The 18,249-nt window shown below is 44.8% G+C and overlaps 1 protein-coding gene and 1 pseudogene across 2 annotated transcripts; one reads left to right on the forward strand and one right to left on the reverse strand.

Annotated features, from left to right (window-relative positions):
- Positions 1–2,813: 2,813 nt before the first annotated feature.
- Positions 2,814–7,156, reverse strand: LOC112130727 (ornithine aminotransferase, mitochondrial-like; annotated as a pseudogene).
- A 504-nt stretch (positions 7,157–7,660) lies between these two features.
- Positions 7,661–16,623, forward strand: LOC112128549 (protein SSX3-like). 2 transcript variants are annotated; one of them, XM_054544225.1, is made up of 8 exons: positions 7,661–7,729; positions 8,169–8,283; positions 8,860–8,955; positions 10,799–10,848; positions 12,946–13,081; positions 14,620–14,697; positions 15,460–15,564; positions 16,027–16,623. In XM_054544225.1, exons 1-7 carry the CDS (start codon positions 7,661–7,663, stop codon positions 15,558–15,560), a joined length of 645 nt encoding a protein of 214 aa, XP_054400200.1. In that variant the 3' UTR covers positions 15,561–15,564; positions 16,027–16,623. The 2 variants fall into 2 exon arrangements, with proteins under 2 accessions (XP_054400200.1, XP_024096381.2); XM_024240613.2 differs by lacking the exons at positions 12,946–13,081; positions 14,620–14,697.
- Positions 16,624–18,249: the final 1,626 nt, after the last annotated feature.

An 18,249-nucleotide genomic window follows, 5' to 3' on the forward strand; every position in this document is an offset into this window, starting at 1 on the left:
AGGGTGAAAAAATAGGGTACGATCTGAAAGAAAATGTTTGCAAACCACATATCCAAGAAAGGACTCACATCCAGAATATGTAATGGATACGTATAGTACTCTCAAAACTCAACAGTAGGCTGAGCGTGGTGGCTCACACTTGTAATCCCAGCACTTTGAAAGGTCGAGGTGGATGGAGGGCAGATCCCTTGAGGCCAGGAGTTCAAGACCAGCCTGGGCAACATGGCAAAAAACCCATCTCTACTAAAAATACAAAAATTAGACAAGCATGATGATGCGTGCCTGTAATCCCAGCTACTCTGGAGGCTGAGGCACAAGAATCACTTGAACCTGGGAGGCGGAGGTTGGAGTGAGCCAAGATCGTGCCACTGCACTCCAGCCTGGGTAACAGAGCAAGCCTCTGCTTCAAGAAAAAAATAATAATAAAAACCTCAAAGGTAAAAAATACAAACAAATAATCCAATTAGAAAATCATGAAAAGATATGAACATACATTTCACTGAAGAGGAAATAAGCAAATAAGCACACAAAAAGATGTTCAACACTCATTTGCTTCACTAGATGCAAAATAACACCACGATGAGGTATCGCTACACACTTATTACAATAGCTAAAATAAAAGACACAGTGACAACACCAAATGGTGACAAGGATGCAGAGAAAATGGACATCTCATTAAGTGCTGCTGGGAAGATAAAATCTTACAGCCACTCTGGAAAGCAGTTTGGTAGTTTCTTATAAAACTAAACAACGCAGTGACCATACAATTCAACAATTACACTTCAGAGAAATTAAAATGTATGCCCATCCAGAAACTTGTACATAATTGTTCATAGCAGCTTTACTTGTAATAGCCAATAGCTGGAAATAATCAATATGTCCTAAAATAAGTGAATGATCAAACTGTGGTACATCCATCCCCTGGAATACTACTCAGCAATAAAAATGAACTATTGTCAGGGCACAGTGGCTCACCCTGTTATCACAGCACTTTGGGAGGTCGAGGCGGGCAGATGATGACGTCAGGAGTTCAAGACCAGCCTTGCCAGTATGTTGAAACCCCGTCTTTACTAATAATACAAAAATTACCCGGGCATGGTGGCACGCACCTGTAGTCACAGCTACTCAGGAGGCTGAGGCTGGAAAATTGCTTGAACCCGGGAGGCAGAGGTTGCAGTGAGCCGAGACACTGCACTCTAGCCTGGGTGACAGAGTGAGACTCTGTCTCAACAACAACAACAACAACAACAGCAACAACAATGAACTATTGATACACAAATATCAATATCTTGGAGGAATCTCCATGGAATTACGCTGAGTGAAATAAGCCCGTAAAACATTATATACTATAAGATTTCACTTGTACAGCATTGTAGAAAAGACAAAATTGTGGAAACGAAAAACAGATTTGTGGTTGCCAGGGATTAGGGACGGCCGATGGGAGGAGAGTATTACTAAAAAATGAGTAGCAGAAGGGATAGCATTGTGGTGATGAAAATGTACTGTACATTTTTTTTTTCAAGAGGGTTTCTCACTCTGCCTCCTAGGCTATAGTGCAGTGGCACGCTCTCGAGCTCACTGCAACCTCTGCCTCCCGGGTTCGAGCTATCCTCCTGTCTCAGCCTCCCATGTAGCTGGGACTACAGGCGGGTGCCACCATGCCTGGCTAATTTTTGTACTTTTAGTAGAGATGGGGTTTCTCCATGTTGGCCAGGCTGGTCTCAAACTCCTGACCTCAAGTGATCTGCCCACCTCGGCCTCCCAAAGTGCTGGGATTACAAGCGTGAACCACTGCACCCGGCCATGTCCTGTCTCTTTTTTTTTTTTTTTTTTTTTTTTTCTGAAATATAAGCTTTGTTTAAAATGTAAAGAAATATTAAAAATAAACTTTTTTTTACAAATTATAATCAAGCACTCAAAACAATTTAGAGATGTTAAACACTAATTCTTAATTCAAAATAATGACATCCATAGAATATATCCTGGTGTTGGTCAACATAAAGTTTACTTAATATTAGTATTTTATAGGCCGGGCGCAGTGGCTCACACCTGTAATCCCAACACTTTGGGAGGTCGAGGCGGGCGGATCACGAGGTCAGGAGATCGAGACCATCCTGGCTAACACGATGAAACCCCGTCTCTACTAAGAATACAAAAAATTAGCCAGGCGTTTTGGTGGGCACCTGTAGTCCCAGCCACTCGGGAGGCTGAGGCAGGAGAAGGGCGTGAACCCAGGAGGCAGAGCTTGCAGTGAGCGGAGATCGAGCCACTGCACTCCAGCCTGGGCGACAGAGCGAGACTCCGTCTCAAAACAAAAACAAAAACAAAAAACAAAAGAAAACAGAAAAACTAGTACTTTTTTATGCTTAACCATTGATCCTTCCTCAAATTCAATGAAAACAATGATTTGACTTTATAAGGTGAAGCCTTTTATGTAATACGCTAGAGATAACTTTTTCAAATACAAAACCTTTATACCAGCAAGGAAATTATAAAAACATATATATAAAGTATACTGAAGGATGTGATTTAAAGGCTGTCTGTATATACAGATGCATTTCACCTTATAAAGTACACATGCACATCAAAACACTTTCACTGAATATAGATGCCGTTACATTCTCTTACTTAACATTACAAAGCAAATGGCAGGTTCATAAACATTGTTCTATTGTGTATCAACTGAAAAAAAAACATATATACACAAAAAGATTTTGAAGGCGCATGGGAGTGGAATGTGCCTACATTTAGAGCAGAGCTTTTACAGGACCACCTGTCTCCAGCCAGCTCCCAGGGACCACTGAAAACAGCTGCTACCCCCAGAAGGACAAGATGGTCTTGTTAATGATCTCACTGGACTCTCGAATCTCATCCTCCTTGATCATCAGCAGAGGTGAAACCTGATGATGTCACCATGGGTGGGCTTGGCCAGAAGTCCATAATCTCAAAGTCATAGACACACCTCCCAAGCATTACGGTCTATGGTTTCTTTAATAACAATAGCATTTAATAATTATTTTCCTCCCGGGCACAGTGGCTCACGCCTGTAATCCCAACACTTTGGGAGGCTGAGGCGGGTGGATCGCCTGAGGTCAGGAGTTTGAGACCAGCCTGGCCAACATGGCGAAACCCCGTCTCTACTAAAAATACAAAAATTAGCCGGGCATAATGGCGCGTGCCTGTAATCCCAGCTACTCAGGAGGCTGAGGCAGGAGAACCGCTAGAACCCAGGAGGCAGAGGTTGCGGTGAGCCAAGATCGCACCATTGCACTCCATCCTGGGCAATCAGAGTGAACCTCTGACTCAAAATAATAACAATAATAATAATTCTGTTCCTCTTAACGGCAGTTACAACATCGAAAGGCAGCTTCATGGGTTCACTTCTCAAGATAATACCCATTTTTTTTCTGCATTTTCAGCAAGATTTTCTTGTTCTAAAACCTCAAGGGCTGCGATGGTCACTCAGCAGCCTAGTGGATTGCCACCATATGTGGACCCATGTTCCTCTGGCTTAATGGTCAGCATTATGCCATCGTCCCACAGCACTGCAGACACAGAGTATCAACCCCCAGAAAGGGCTTTTCCAAGGAAGACTATGTCAGGTCCGACATTTTCATGATCAACAGCCAGTCATCTACCAGTTCTGGCCAATCCTATCTGTATTTCATCAGCAATGAACAGAACCAAGCTGGGAGCCTGAGATGGGACGAGGGTAAGTAAAAATACTACAAAGCTCACTGTTCTTACGGAGATTCAGCTGGTCTCTCTCTCGCTCTTTCTTTCTGGTTTTTTTTTTTTTTTTTTTTTTTCAGTCTTGCTCTGTCGCCCAAGCTGGAGTGCAGTGATGTGATCTCAGCTCAATGCAACCTCCACTTCCCGGGTTCAAATCATTGAGTGAGCCCAGGAGGTCAAGACCAACCTGGGAAACATAGCAAAAGGCAGGGTGGTGCATGCCTGTAGTCCCAAGGCCGAGGCGGGAGAATCACTTGAGTCCCGGAGGTAGAGACCAGCCTGGACAACATAGCGAAACTGTCTCTAATAGAAAAATTCCTCAGGGATCTAGAACTAGAAATTCCATTTGACCCAGCCATCCCATTACTGGGTATATACCCAAAGGACTATAAATCATGCTGCTATAAAGACACATGCACACGTATGTTTATTGCAGCATTATTCACAATAGCAAAGACTTGGAACCAACCCAAATGTCCAACAATGATAGACTGGATTAAGAAAATGTGGCACATATACACCATGGAATACTATGCAGCCATAAAAAATGATGAGTTCATGTCCTTTGTAGGGACATGGATGAAATTGGAAATCATCATTCTCAGTAAATTATCGCAAGAACAAAAAACCAAACACCGCATATTCTCACTCATAGGTGGGAATTGAACAATGAGAACACATGGACACAGGAAGGGGAACATCACACTTCGGGGACTGTTGTGGGGTGGGGGGAGGGGGGAGGGATAGCATTGGGAGATATACCTAATGCTAGATGATGAGTTGGTGGGTGCAGCGCACCAGCATGGCACATGTATACATATGTAACTTACCTGCACGTTGCGCACATGTACCATAGAGCCTAAAGTATAATAATAATAATAATAATAATAAAAGAAAAAAAAAAGACAAATTAAAAATATTAGTGGGGGCGGGGTGGTGCGAGCCTGTAGTCCCGAGGCCGAGGCGTGATGATTGCTTGAGCCTAGGAGGTCGAGGCCAGCCTGGCCAACATAGCGAAACCCCATTTCTGCTAACAACAAGAACAACAAAAAAATAGCGTGGGCGGGGTGGCTCACTCCTGTAGTTTTGAGGCCAAGGTGGGAGGATTGCTTGAGCCCAGGAGTTTGATACCAGCCTGGCCAACAAAGCGAAAGCCTGCCTCTCCTAAAAAAATAAATAAATAAATATAAATAAATAAATAAATAATAAAAAAATAAAAAAATAAAAATGAGCGTGGCAGAATGGCACACGCATATAGTCCTGAGGCCGAGGTGGAAGCATCATCTGAGCCTAAGAGATTGAGGCCAGCCTGGGCAACATATCAAAACCCGGTTTCTACTAAAACGAACAAAACAAAACAAAAAAATAGCTTGGGCAGGGTGGTGCATGGCTGTAGTCCTGAGGCGGGAGGATCCCTTGAGCCCAGGAGCTTGATGCCGGCCTGGCCAACATAGGGAAACACGGTTTCTACTAAAAAAAAAAAAAAAAAAAAAAAAAAAAAAAGCGTGGGTAGGGTGGTGCATGCCTGTAGTCTCGAGGCCGTGGCAGAAGGATCCCTTGAGCCCAGGACGATGAGACCAGCCTGGCCAACATAGCAAAACCTGGTTTCTACTTAAAAAAAAAAAAAAAAAAAAAGCGTGGGCAGGGTGGTGAATGCCTGTAGTCCCGAGGCCGAGGTGGGAGGATCGCTTGAGCCCAGGACGTCAAGACCAGCCTGGCCAACACAGAGAAACCTTCTCTATTAAAAAAATCAAAAAATAAAAAATATTAGTGGGGGTGGGGTTGTTCCCGCCTGTAGTCCCGAGACCGAGGCGGGAGGATTGGCCAAGGCAGATGTAACCCATACCACAATCACATCCCATAAGTAAATGCATTTTCCTCTCTTCAGGGCTACAGGTAAAGGATGGTAATTGTGCGCACCATACTTAGATTCCCTTTCAAAAATGTAAGCAGAGGTTGCAGGGCCTTGGACTGTTTTTTCAGTGGCAACAGATATAGAAGCCAATGAAGAATGAACTCCACGACTAAGTATAGCAAACCTCCGCAAATGTGCTAGTTTGGAAAACATTGTGTCTTTCAAGTAGAAAAATCACAGATTGACTATTTTTTTTCTTCCCACAGTTCAGACTAGAATCCAGATTTTTAACCCAAGATCCAGGAATGGTCTTCAGAGAGTTCAAAATCTGACGGCTCCTGAGGACCACCCACTTTTTTGCAGTGGCGACAAAGTGTGGCTGGAGGAGGAGACATTATTCTGCTATGTCACTGCCCAAGGATGATGGACCAATCAGGGCAGTTAGTGAACTCCATCTGGCCAATTAGAAGTCAGAACAGTAGGCGGAACAAGCGAAGAGGATGTGGCTTCTATCAGTCCAGGATCCAGGGACAGAACCTTCTCAAAGCGGGGGTGGAGACTCTAATTTTCCCGCCTAAAGCATCCCCTGGGATTGGCTACTTTAAGTTCAGAGTACGCATGCTCTGACTTTCTCTCTCTTTCGATTCTTCCATACTCCGAGTACGCACGGTCTGATTTTCTCTTTCGATTCTTCCAAAATCAGAGTAAGCATATGCTGATTTTCTTTTTCCGTTCTTCCTACCCCTCCCTTCCTCCGCGGTGCATTTGCTATCTAGTTTTAATAAGGAGCGTATATGAGGCAGGCCGCCATCTCAAATCTTTCCTGTCAGTTTCTAACTTTTTCAGGTACGGGATTTTTCCTAGGAGCTCTGTAGTAACTTAAGAAATTTGGGCTGGGCACGGTGGCTTACACTTGTAATCCCTGCACTTTTGGAAGCCACAGCTGGTGGATCGCCTGAACCCAAGAGGCGGAGGTTGTGGTGAGCCATGATCACGCCAGTGCACTCCCGACTGGGCAACAGAGTGAGACCCTGTCTGAAAAAAAAAAAAAAAAAAAAAGAGCTCACTCAAATCTTTCCTCCTGGGCTCAAGTGATCCTCTCGCCTAGGCCTTGGGACTACAGGCGCGCACCACCCCGCTTCTGCTAAATTTTGTTTGCTTGTTTTTTTTAGTAGAGATGGTTTTGCTACGTTTGCGAGCCTGGTCTGAAGCTCTTGGGCTAAGGCGATCCGCCCACCTTGGCCTTCCAAAGTGCTGGGATGGTACAGGCCTGCTCCACCAACCCCAGCTAATTTTTTGTATATTTTGTAGACGGGAGTTTTGCTGTGTTTCCCAGCCTGGTCTCGACCTCCTGGGCTCAAGCGACCTGCACGCCTCGGCCTCCCAAAGTGCTGGGATTACAGGCGTGAGCCACTGCACCTGGCTGATTGCTGCATCTTGAAATGCCCCACATTCTCTCTAAGTGATGGCGGGCTCTTGTAGGCTCAGAAATTCTAGCTCTCTTCCTTCTAATAATTTACAAATCACCGAGTAATAGCCTCTGAACACCTTCATATTAGCGATGCTCATCTCTCTTCGACAGAACAGAACCCCCCATCCCTCTGCCTGATCAGATCCATCACCAAAGAGACCATGTTATCTCTGGGACTAACTTCCCTTCCTTTATTTATTGAGTGGGGGTGTCAGCATGCCCCCACTGAATAAAATTACACAGTCATGTCCCTGCCTCCCCAACAAGGGTCTGTACATCTTTCAGGGTAAGCCTAGCTCCAGGGAAACTACTAACAACATTAGCCAACCCCCTCCCAAAGACTCAAGGCTGCTTTGCCCATAGGAAACCTGTCATCCCCTATCAACACTTCTCCCAGAGACCCCTGGTTCCCTGTTTTCATCTGATTTCTCCCCATATCCTTACTCAGGGACAGATAAGCCCCGGATGGAGAAACGCAGCAGCTGATTCCAGGTGACTGAGTGTGGCCAGCCTTCACTGATTTCTCCCTCCACAGGATCAAAGCTGCTGTGGCCGGAAAGACTCAGGCTATTTCTCTTGCAGGTCAGACTGCTCCCGGAGCCATGAACGGAGACGATGCCTTTGCAAGGAGACCCACGGTTGGTGCTCAAATACCAGAGAAGATGCAAAAGGTGAGGTGACCTGGAGGGAGCAGAGTAGTGGCCCAGGGGACAGTGTGGGGTGACCAGGTTTCTGAGGAGGGGAGGACAGAGATACTGGAGACAAGGAGCAGGGTCTCGGGGGAGATCTGGACCCTTGGGAGCCTCCCACTCTCGCTCTGTCATCACCTAGCATCCCTGGAGACAAGTCTGTGACCTTGCACTACGTTTGGTGACTCTCAGTCCATTCTGGAAGGTGGGAAGAGAGCCAGCCAGCAGCATTAAAGCCCTACTGTGTGGCAGGGGTGAAGCTAGGGAAGGTCCCTCGTGTTCTGTCAGTTAGCCATGGCATCAACCAGGACTGATTATCATCCCCACTTCCCAGATCCAGCACACAGGAAGCGGCTCCAGCTGAATGGCAGACATGCCTAGCTGAGTCCGTGCCATAATTCCTTTTTTTTTTTTTTTGTAGGCCTTCGATGATATTGCCAAATACTTCTCTAAGGAAGAGTGGGAAAAGATGAAAGCCTCAGAGAAAATCATCTATGTGTATATGAAGAGAAACTATGAGGCCATGACTAAACTAGGTAACAGAAAGTTCTAGGTACAGACAAGTCTGGGGACACATGAGCATCCCTTTTCCTGCTTTGGCTACTTCTTAGGCTGCAGAAAGTACCTCACATTTTCCTTTTGTGCAGGAACCTTACGAAAGACATTCTTGCGAAAAATCGCAAGGCAGCTTCTGGGTGTTCTGCTCTTCTGTATCCTGTCAGGGCTGAGGGCAGGGACTGGCCACAGTGGAGCTTATACCTGGATCCTGCACGTTTCTCTCCCTTAGGCTTCTGTTCTGATGAGCCCAACTGTCTCTGTGGCATCCCGGCAACCCCCCTACCCCCACCCCACACATACCCACCCTACCTTCTCTCGGCTTGTCTCTTTCTTTTTCTTTCTTTCTTTTTTTTTCTTTTTTTTTTTTGAGTCAGTCTCAGTCTGTCACCTAGGCTAGAGGGCAGTAGTGCAATCATAGCTTACTGCAGCCTTGAATTCCTGGCCTCAAGCAATCCTCCAGCCTTAGCCTCCCAAAGTGTTGGTACTATAGACGTGAGCCACCATACCAGGCCCAAGCTTGTCTCTTAAGGAATAAACATTTTGCTTCTTTCTAGGTTTCAAGGCCACCCTCCCACCTTTCATGCGTAATAAACGGGCCGAAGACTTCCAGGGGAATGATTCTGATAATGACCCTAACCGTGGGAATCAGGGTGAGTAGATGGGAAGGGGCTGGAAAGGGTCTCCCCAAGCCCAATTGCTTTTCAGCTCAGCTACCTGAGAAAGATCCTCAGGCATTTGTTCCCTCATACACATCAGGGCTGAGTGAAAAAAAAAAAAATTGCATGCAGAAAGTTAACTACAGAGGTCATTCATATAAAATTTTAAAACATGCAAAAGAAGAATATATATTTTTATGGATAATAAGTAAATGGTAAATGTATACAAACATGAATGTGAATAAAAAGCCATCAAATTAAGGTGACTGGCTGTAAGTGGGGGAGGGAGGGAGGGCAGGGATTGCTGAGTGCTGCACAGACAGCTTCAGCTGTGACTTGTTGATAGTGTGTTTTGTTTGTTTTTGTTTTTGAGATGGAGTTTCACCCTTCTCGGCCAGGGTGGAGTGCAACAAGGCAATCTCAGCTCACTCCAACTTTCACCTCCTGGGTTCAAGTGATTCTCCTACCTCAGCCTCCCGAGTAGCTGGGGTTACAGGCACGTGCCCCCACGCCCAGCTCATTTTTAAATTTATGGTAGAGACGGGGTTTCACCATGTTGGCCAGGCTGGTCTCAAACTTCCTGACCTCGGGTGATCCACCCGCCTCAGCCTCCCAAAGTGCTGGGATTACAAGTGTGAGCTACCACGCCCGGCCTGTTTGCAGTTTTTCTAATATTCTGAATAAATAGATCAGACCTAACATAGCTGTGGGGTAATGTTGAGATCCGACTGGACTCAATATTATTGCCCATACTTTTCTGTGTGTTTGAAATATTTCTTTTTTAAGTGACATGTTGTTCTTCCTAAGCACTGTTAATGAATCAAAGGACAGTTAAGAAAATGTTACAAGTGAAAAAAAAAAAAAAGAAAGAAAGTGCTAAAACTGTAGATCCGCCAAAAACTTCTAGAGGTTGTTTCATTAACAGCATGTAGGTATTGGATAGGTATCTTAGGAGTGAGGGTGATGAACACATTATGCAATAAAGATCGCTGTTTCTCTGTATTTTATCAAAACCAAATAGTCTTCTCATTCCCAAAGAACCCTGATTCTCCGTGATGAGCTTGGAAGAGAGTTTGAAAGAGTGATCCCTCATCCAACACACAGAGAGCTTTCCCACTTCTCAGTGAGCAGAGATAACATAGGGTGAAAAAAAGACAGGTTGTTGGGTAGAGATCTTTGTACGTTTCAGGAATATAAAGGGGACATATGTGTTTACTTGCTCTTCTACTCTGACAGCATAATTATAAGACAAGGTCAGAATGTCCAAACCGTCTCCAATAGACCTATTACTCGCCAACTAAACAGGCCAGATTCTACAATCTCCCACAATCACTATAAGAGATCTGAAAAGCCAGTGCTTGAGTATCTGCCAAGTTTTTGATGTTAAAGGAGTGTCCTTACACTGAAAATATTTCAGAGCCACTGGACCAAATCATCCATGGTTCATCACACATTTAACAGCTTAATTCACATACCATAAGATTCACCCATTTGAACTGTACAATGATGTTGCACATCTTGAGTGGATACAGTTCAGATTCCTAACCAATCAATTTAATTATTTGGGAAAAAGTAAAAGATATGTAATGGAATAAGGTGAGACTATGATGGGGTTTAGTCCCCGTGTGATAAACCACGAGACGGAAAATTCTGAATTGAAGCCACAGATAAATGCACCGACCATGACTAAACATAATTCAGAAGCAAATCTCAAATAACTCCTCAACAATGAGTGGACTCATAACCTCTGCTGTAGAATGCCCTCATGCGACAGAAGTCTCTCTAGAGTTTGGAAATGTTTACCAACAAGGAAAAATTCTGATGTATTCTCTTTCAGTTGAACGTCCTCAGATGACTTTTGGCAGGCTCCAGAGAATCTTCCCGAAGGTGAGTATGTCTCAAATCTAAAGGACCAGAGAACCTTTGTCCCTCCATGAATGCGAACACTGGTAAGAGTGGGAGAATATCAAAAATGCCCTCACTGCCTCCTTCTCTCCATGTCTATCACAACAACTTATGTAGCACCAACGGCTTGATAATACTAACAGTTGTGATCCTTAATACTTCTTTTGTTTTCATAGTGATGCCAGATACTATTTTAAGCAGTTCACGTGGGTTAATTTATTTAATCCTAAGCTGACAGCATTTTTCAAATTGATTTTCTATCTGTAATATTCTAACTGTATTTCAAACCTCATTAAAGACCTTTTCATCATTAAAAAAAAAAAAAAAGAAGACCTCTATGACGATGTTTCTATTACTATCTCCGAATACTATCGAGCCACACACTTCAATTGTCACCCATATAAAAGCCATGTAACTTGGCGCAAATCTAACTTCTCTGAGATCCAGATTCCTGGTCCATGAAATGGAAGCAAAGAATCATAGTTCATGTTTTAGATCATAGTTATCAGCAACATAATAATAAAATGAGGCTAGCGGGGTACAGAGATGTTAAAGAATTTTCCTGAGGTGCAGTGGCAGTGGTAGTCTAATCCAGAGCTCCAAGCCATTTAAAGCTCATTCACGTTTGCACTTGTTTATGAAGTTCAGATGTTGCTCACTAAGGCTTCACCCCATAGGGCCTGCTGGTGCTTCCATTGAGACACCAACTCTCCCAACAGGAAGGACTACCTGGTCTCTGCTGTGTTACTGGGGCCACTTGCATGGCTTAGGGATCGCTTTGATTGTTGGCCCCTCCCTACTGTGAGCTCCTTGAGTGCCTTGTCTGCACCTGGGGAATCTGGAAAGCCCCAGTCCCAGCCCAGGGGATCCCTCGGAGGCCCCTGAATGAGTGATCCCACAAGTGCGGATTCAACTCTGGTTTGGAGGGTAAAGGGATCTGGGAGTTGGGTTGACAGTGTGGAGACTGAATTCAAAGAAGGATTGTGAAAGGTATTAATTGTTATTGTTACTACATTTAAACAGTGTTTACAAGCTCAGAGAGGACTTTCCTGTAGCCTATTTTACATGTATGGTTCACTATTTCATAAGGGAGGAAGCTGAATTAAAAGTAGCTTAAGGGCCGGGCGCGGTGGCTCATGACTGTAATCCCAGCACTTTGGGAGGCTGAGGCGGGCAGATCACGAGGTCAAGAGACCGAGACCATCCTGCCCAACATGGTGAAACCTCGTCTCTACTAAAAATACAAAACTTAGTGGGGCGTGGTAGTGCCTGCCTGTAGTCCCAGATACTCTGGAGGCTAAGGAAGGAGAATCGCTTAAACGCGGGAGTCGGATGTTGCCTTGAGCCGATATCATGCCACGGCTCTCCAGTCTGGCAACACAGCGAGACTCCGTCTCAGAAAAAAAAAAAAAAAAAAAGAAAAAGAAAAGAAAAAAAAAGTAGCTTAAGATTGTTGGTCAGTGACACATCCCAATGCAACCAGAGTTGGTATGGGTACCACCTCACTTAATTCCACATTGAATTGGTGCCTCGGTAGGGTAGTATGTCATATCTGGTACTGCTTTGTTTGCTGCCTAGATTAATTTCAGCAAACCATTTATTTCCCTCTCCCTTCCTTGTATTCATCTCCCCACACCATCTTTCCCAGCAGTGTTTTGTCGCCTCCCTATGCTTTTACATTTACTCTCCCAGCAGCTGTCTACAAGCTTATATGGCATCCCTTGTATTTTACAGAACATCTTCCCTTTGTAGACCTTGTGAATTCTTAGAATGCTACTCTTCTCCAAATCATCTGTATGTCACACTCTCAATTACATGGAGATTTTTGCTGTTTGCAAGAATGTCAGTCCTAAAAGAGTGGGAAGATAAGCATTCTATCCCTGGAAACCATATTCACTTAGGCCATTCCTTTCCCTTCTAACCTCCCCTCCCAGGTTTCTCCTAATTTAGGCATGTGTAACTCTCCCAGTGTTTTTGAGAACATTGAATAAGCTAATGCATGTGAAGACCCTTTGTAAGCTCTAAAGCACTATAGAAATGTCACTGATACTATTTATCTGTGACCTTCACATTATAAAGATCATGCCCAAGAAGCCAGCAGAGGAAGGAAATGTTTCGAAGGAAGTGCCAGAAGCCTCTGGCCCACAAAACGATGGGAAACAGCTGTGCTCCCCGGGAAACCCAACTACCTCTGGGAAGATTAACACGATATCTGGTAAGAGGAAGCAAGTCAGGAACAATCCCTCTGGCTCCCCTGGCGATGTTCACGTGTGTGGATTGGGTGTGTGGCATTGATCCCAGATAACCCTGGGTCCAGGCTGGGCTGAGGAGCTCGCCCAGCTCCAGATGAGATGTTAGACATGACTTCCAGAGACAGACTTGATTTGTCACCCACAGAAAAAACCACGTGTCTTGGGGCAAGTCTTTCAGATTTTCTCAGCTCCAGATTCTTAGTCCATAAGATGGAAATAAAGAATCATAGTTCATAAATTGTTTGGAGGCATTAAACTTAATCTAGAAGCCCTGATGACATGAAAGGTGCTCAAGCAATTCTATCTGTGATTACCTGGGATCATATCTTACTCAGCTCGATGCCTGTTACCCAATACAGGTGTACTTCAGAGATATTGCAGGTTCCGTTCCAGACCACTGCAATAAAGTGAGTCACACACATTTTTGTTTTGTTTTGCAGTGCATAAAAACATTACGTTTACACTATACTGCAGTCTACTAAGTGTGCAATAGCGTTATGTCTAAAAATGTATATACCTTAATTTTAAAATAATTCATTGTTAAAAATGCTAACAATCTTCTGAGCCTTCAGTGAGTCACACTCTTTTCGCTGGTGGAGGGTCTTGCCTCGGTGTTGATGGCTGCTGGCTGATCAAGGTGGTGGTTGCTGAAGATTGGAGTGGCTGTGGCAGTTTCTTAAAAGAACGCAACAATGAAATTTGCCACGTCGGTTAGCTCTCCCTTTCATGAAGGATTTCTCTGTAGTATGTGATGCTATTGGATAGCATTTTACCCACGGTAGAACTTCTTTCAAAGTTGAAATCAATCCTCTTTAGCTATGAAAGTCCTAGATGGCATCTCCTTCCAATAGAAGGCTATTTTATCTACATTGAAAATCTGTTGTTTCGTGTAGCCACCTTCATCAGTGATCTTAGCTAGATCTTCCAGATAACTTGCTGCAGCTTCTCCATCAGGGTTTGCTGCTTCACCTTGCACTTTTATGTTATGGAAACGGCATCATTCCTTAAACCTCATGAACCAACCTCTGCTAGCTTCACACGTTTCTCCTGCAGCTTCTTCACCTCTCTCAGCTTTCATGGACTTGAAGAGAGTTCGGGTCTTGCTCTGAATTAGACTTTGGCTTAAGGGAATGTTGTGGCTGGTTTCATGTTCTATCCTGACCACTCAAACTTCCTCTATTTGAGCAGTAAGGCTGTTTTGCTTTCTTATTCGTGTGTTCACTGGAGTATTAGTATTATTATTTCCTTCAAGATCTTTTCCTTTACATTACATACTATTATTTTCTTCAAGAACTTTTCCTTTGCATTCACAGCTTGGCTGTTTGGTACAAGAGGCCTAGCTTTCAGCCTGTCTTGGCTTTCAGCATGATTCCTCACTAAGCTTAGCCATTTCCAGCTTGTGATTTAGAGTGAGAGACATGCGACTCTCTCTTTCATTTGAACACTTAACGGCCATTGTAAGGTTGTTAATAATCCTCATTTCAGTATTGCTGTGTCTCAGGAAATAGGGAGGCCCAAGAAAAGGAAGAGAGACGCGGAACAGCTCATCGGTGGAGCAGTCAGAACACATACAACATTGGTCGATTAAGTTTGTCAACTTCTATGGGTGCAGTTCATGGTACCCCCAAAACAATTACAGCAGGGTGATTATAGTCAATAATAACTTACTTGTACATTAAAAAAACTAAAAGAGTGTAAATGGATTGTTTGTAAGGCAGGGATAAATGCTTGAGGATGGATACCCTATTTTCCATGATGTGATTATTACGCATTGCATGCCTGTATCAAAGCATCTCATGTACCCCATAAGAATATACACCTACTGTGTACCCACAAAATAAAGAACAGAAATTATTTTAAAACACTAAAAAACAATAAAAACAATTGTAGTAATAATATCAAAGCTCACTGATCACAGATCACTATAACAGATATAATAATAATGGAAAAGTGTAAAATTGGTGAGAATTTCCAAAAAAAAAATTGCAGCATCTGCGAAGCAGTATGAGCATGAGGTGCAACAAAACAAGGTATGCCTGTATGGCCTTAACAAATACGTGCTGGATGAAAGGAGGTATGGGTGAATGTTCCCGTAAGTGAAGAGGTTGGGAATCTAAGCCTGAGAAGGGAAGGAGCCAGAAGGTAAAACTTTAATTGGCATTTGGCCTATATTGGTGTGGGTCTAAGGTCTCAGCCTTTCTAAGCCAGAGAATGTGAAAAACTGGGTAAAGAAGGCCCATGGGCACTTGGGAGGAAGGAGGCATCTCCTTTTTTTGAGTAAACAGAGCCTAACACTCTCCAACCTACCCAACCCTCACTTTGCAACTATTCTCCATCATAGGACCCAAAAGGGGGAAACATGCCTGGACCCACAGACTGCGTGAGAGAAAGCAGCTGGTGATTTATGAAGAGATCAGCGATCCTGAGGAAGATGACGAGTAACTCCGTAAGAGAACCTTCGGCTCATCCCTCACATCCCTGCAGATGTGCTATTCTGTTATGATACTGGTATCCCATCTGTCACTTGCTCCCCAAATCATTCCCTTCTTAAAATTTTCTAGTGTACAGCATTGAGGCTGAACGATGAGATTTCCCATGCTCTTTCTAATCCCTGCCCTGTATATCCAGGGATCCTCCCTACCCAGGATGCTGTGCGTTCCCAAACCCCAGGTCAGCCCTGATATGCGGGCCACACCTTCCTCTAGCCTAGGAATTGATAACCCAGGCAAGGAAGTCACTGTGGCATGAACAGAGGGTTCACTTCGAGGAACCGTGGAAAGCGTGTCCAGGTCCTGAGGTAGGGCAGAATCGGAGTGTGCAGGGTCTGCAGGTCAGGAGGAGTTGAGATTGAGTTGTCACATGGTGGGAACTCACTGCCACTTACTTTCCTTCTCTCTTCTTGCCTCAGCCTCAGGGGTATGACACATGCCCATGATGAGAAGCAGAACGTGGTGACCTTTCACGAACATGGGCATGGCTGCGGACCCCTCGTCATCAGGTGCATAGCAAGTGAAAGCAAGTGTTCACAACAGTGAAAAGTTGAGCGTCATTTTTCTTAGTGTGCCAAGAGTTCGATGTTAGCGTTTACGCTGTATTTTCTTACACTGTGTCTTTCTGTTAGATATTAACGTTTTCATTGATGAGCAAGACATGCTTAGTGCATATTTCGGTTTGTGTATCCATGCACCTACCTCAGAAAACAAGTATTGTCAGGTATCTCTGCATAGAACAGCACTACCCTCCTCTCTCCCCAGATGTGACTACTGAGGGCAGTTCTGAGTGTTTAATTTCAGATTTTTTCCTCTGCATTTACACACACACACAAACCACACCACACACACACAAACCATACACCACACACACACACACACACACACACACACACACACACAGACACACCAAGTACCAGTATAAGCATCTCCCATCTGCTTTTCTCCATTGCCATGCGTCCTGGTCAAGCCCCCCTCATTCTGTTTCCTGTTCAGCATGTACTCCCCTCATCCGATTCCCCTGTATCAGTTACTGATAGTTAATAAACTTTTGCAAATGTTCCCCAGTTGTTTGCTCCTCTCATTATTGTGCACACAGCTCTGTGCACGTGTGTGAATATTTCTTTAGGAAAGATTCTTAGAAGTGGAATTGCTGTGTCAAAGGAGTCATTTATTCAACAAAACCCTAATGAGTGCGTCCTCGTACTGAGCGCTGTTCTAGGTGCTGGAGCGACATCAGGAAACAAGGCAGACAGAAGTTCCTGACCCCCATTCTAGAGGAGGATGTTTCCAGTTGTTGGGTTTTGTTTGTTTGTTTGTTTGTTTCTTCTAGAGATGGGGGTCTTGCTCTGTCCAGGCTGGAGTGCAGTGGCACAATCATAGCTCAATGCAGCCTTGAACTCCTGGGCTCAAGCAATCCTCCCTCCTCAGCCTCCAGAGAAGCTGTGACTACACGCATGCACCATCATGATCCACTAATTTTTTTAGATTTTGTCAAGAAAGTCTCGCTCCGTTACCCAGGCTGGTCTCAAAGTCCTGGGCCAAAGCGATCCTCCCACCTTGGCCTCCTAAAGTACTAGGATTACAGCAGTGAGCCACCATGTCCGGCCCCCAGTTTTTATTTTGATAGAGACTATACATTTCAGTCCTGGAGCAGGATTCTGCAGCAGGTGTTTAGGCATCTTGGCCTTTGCTCTCTGAATGATTTTCGGGTTCAAGATCTGGGACGGTCCATTTGGGAGTATGTGGGAGGAGACACAGATGAAATCGTCATCTGGGGAACATGAAGGAATGAGGAAGATGGGCGCACTGTAGACCCTGTGATGGCCAGGGAATAGAAGAGTCCATTTAGTCTCCATGCAGGGGAGCAATCGGTGCGAAAGTCCCCTGGACAGAAGCATGAGGCTGCCCATCAAGGGTCTCACCAACCAGGGGCCTGGGGGCTGGGGTGGGAACGATGATTTGGGAATGGGACAGTTCTTTCTCACATGTACCATTGCACGGTGTGGAGGGGAAACAGTTGTGGGGAAGGGAAGGGCAGAGGGGAGTCTATTTTAGAACAAACCATTGTGTGTGAATGAAGACATCAAAGCTCCATTCACACATAATGGACTTGAAACACCAGACCCAGGTGGAGGCAGGACTGGAGCAGTTTTGACCGTCCATGGACCATCACCTTGGCCTTCTGGTTCTCCCCAGCCTTCGAAGGAGGACACTGTCATCATTATGCCAATATAATAGATGAGAGATGAAGCCCCAGACAGATGGTAGGCATCTTGTCACAGGTCCTACAGCTGGCAGGTGCAGGAGGAGCTGAGTTTGGAGCTCACTGACTTCAGAAACTTTAAGGAGGAAAGGTGTGTGTGGTGGAGGGAGGGGGAATTGAACAAGCCCCGGGTTCTGTCCCCAATCACAATGTGAAGGCTGTGGGTTCATTTACCAAAGATAAGGAGCCCTAGGGGAGAGAGAGTGCAGGGAGGGACAGGCAGTCGTGGTCACAGCGGGGACAGTGGGAGACAGAGATATGCAGGGTGGGCAGAAGAGAGGCAGGCAAAGAAGCAGGGGAGACACAAAGCCACATGTGGGCTGTCACAGTCACCAGAGGGAGAGGGTGCCTGGAAGGAGGTTGTGGAGCTCCAGGA

The sequence above is a fragment of the Pongo abelii genome, chromosome X (genome assembly GCF_028885655.2).
Source record: "Pongo abelii isolate AG06213 chromosome X, NHGRI_mPonAbe1-v2.0_pri, whole genome shotgun sequence".
NCBI lineage: Eukaryota > Metazoa > Chordata > Mammalia > Primates > Hominidae > Pongo > Pongo abelii.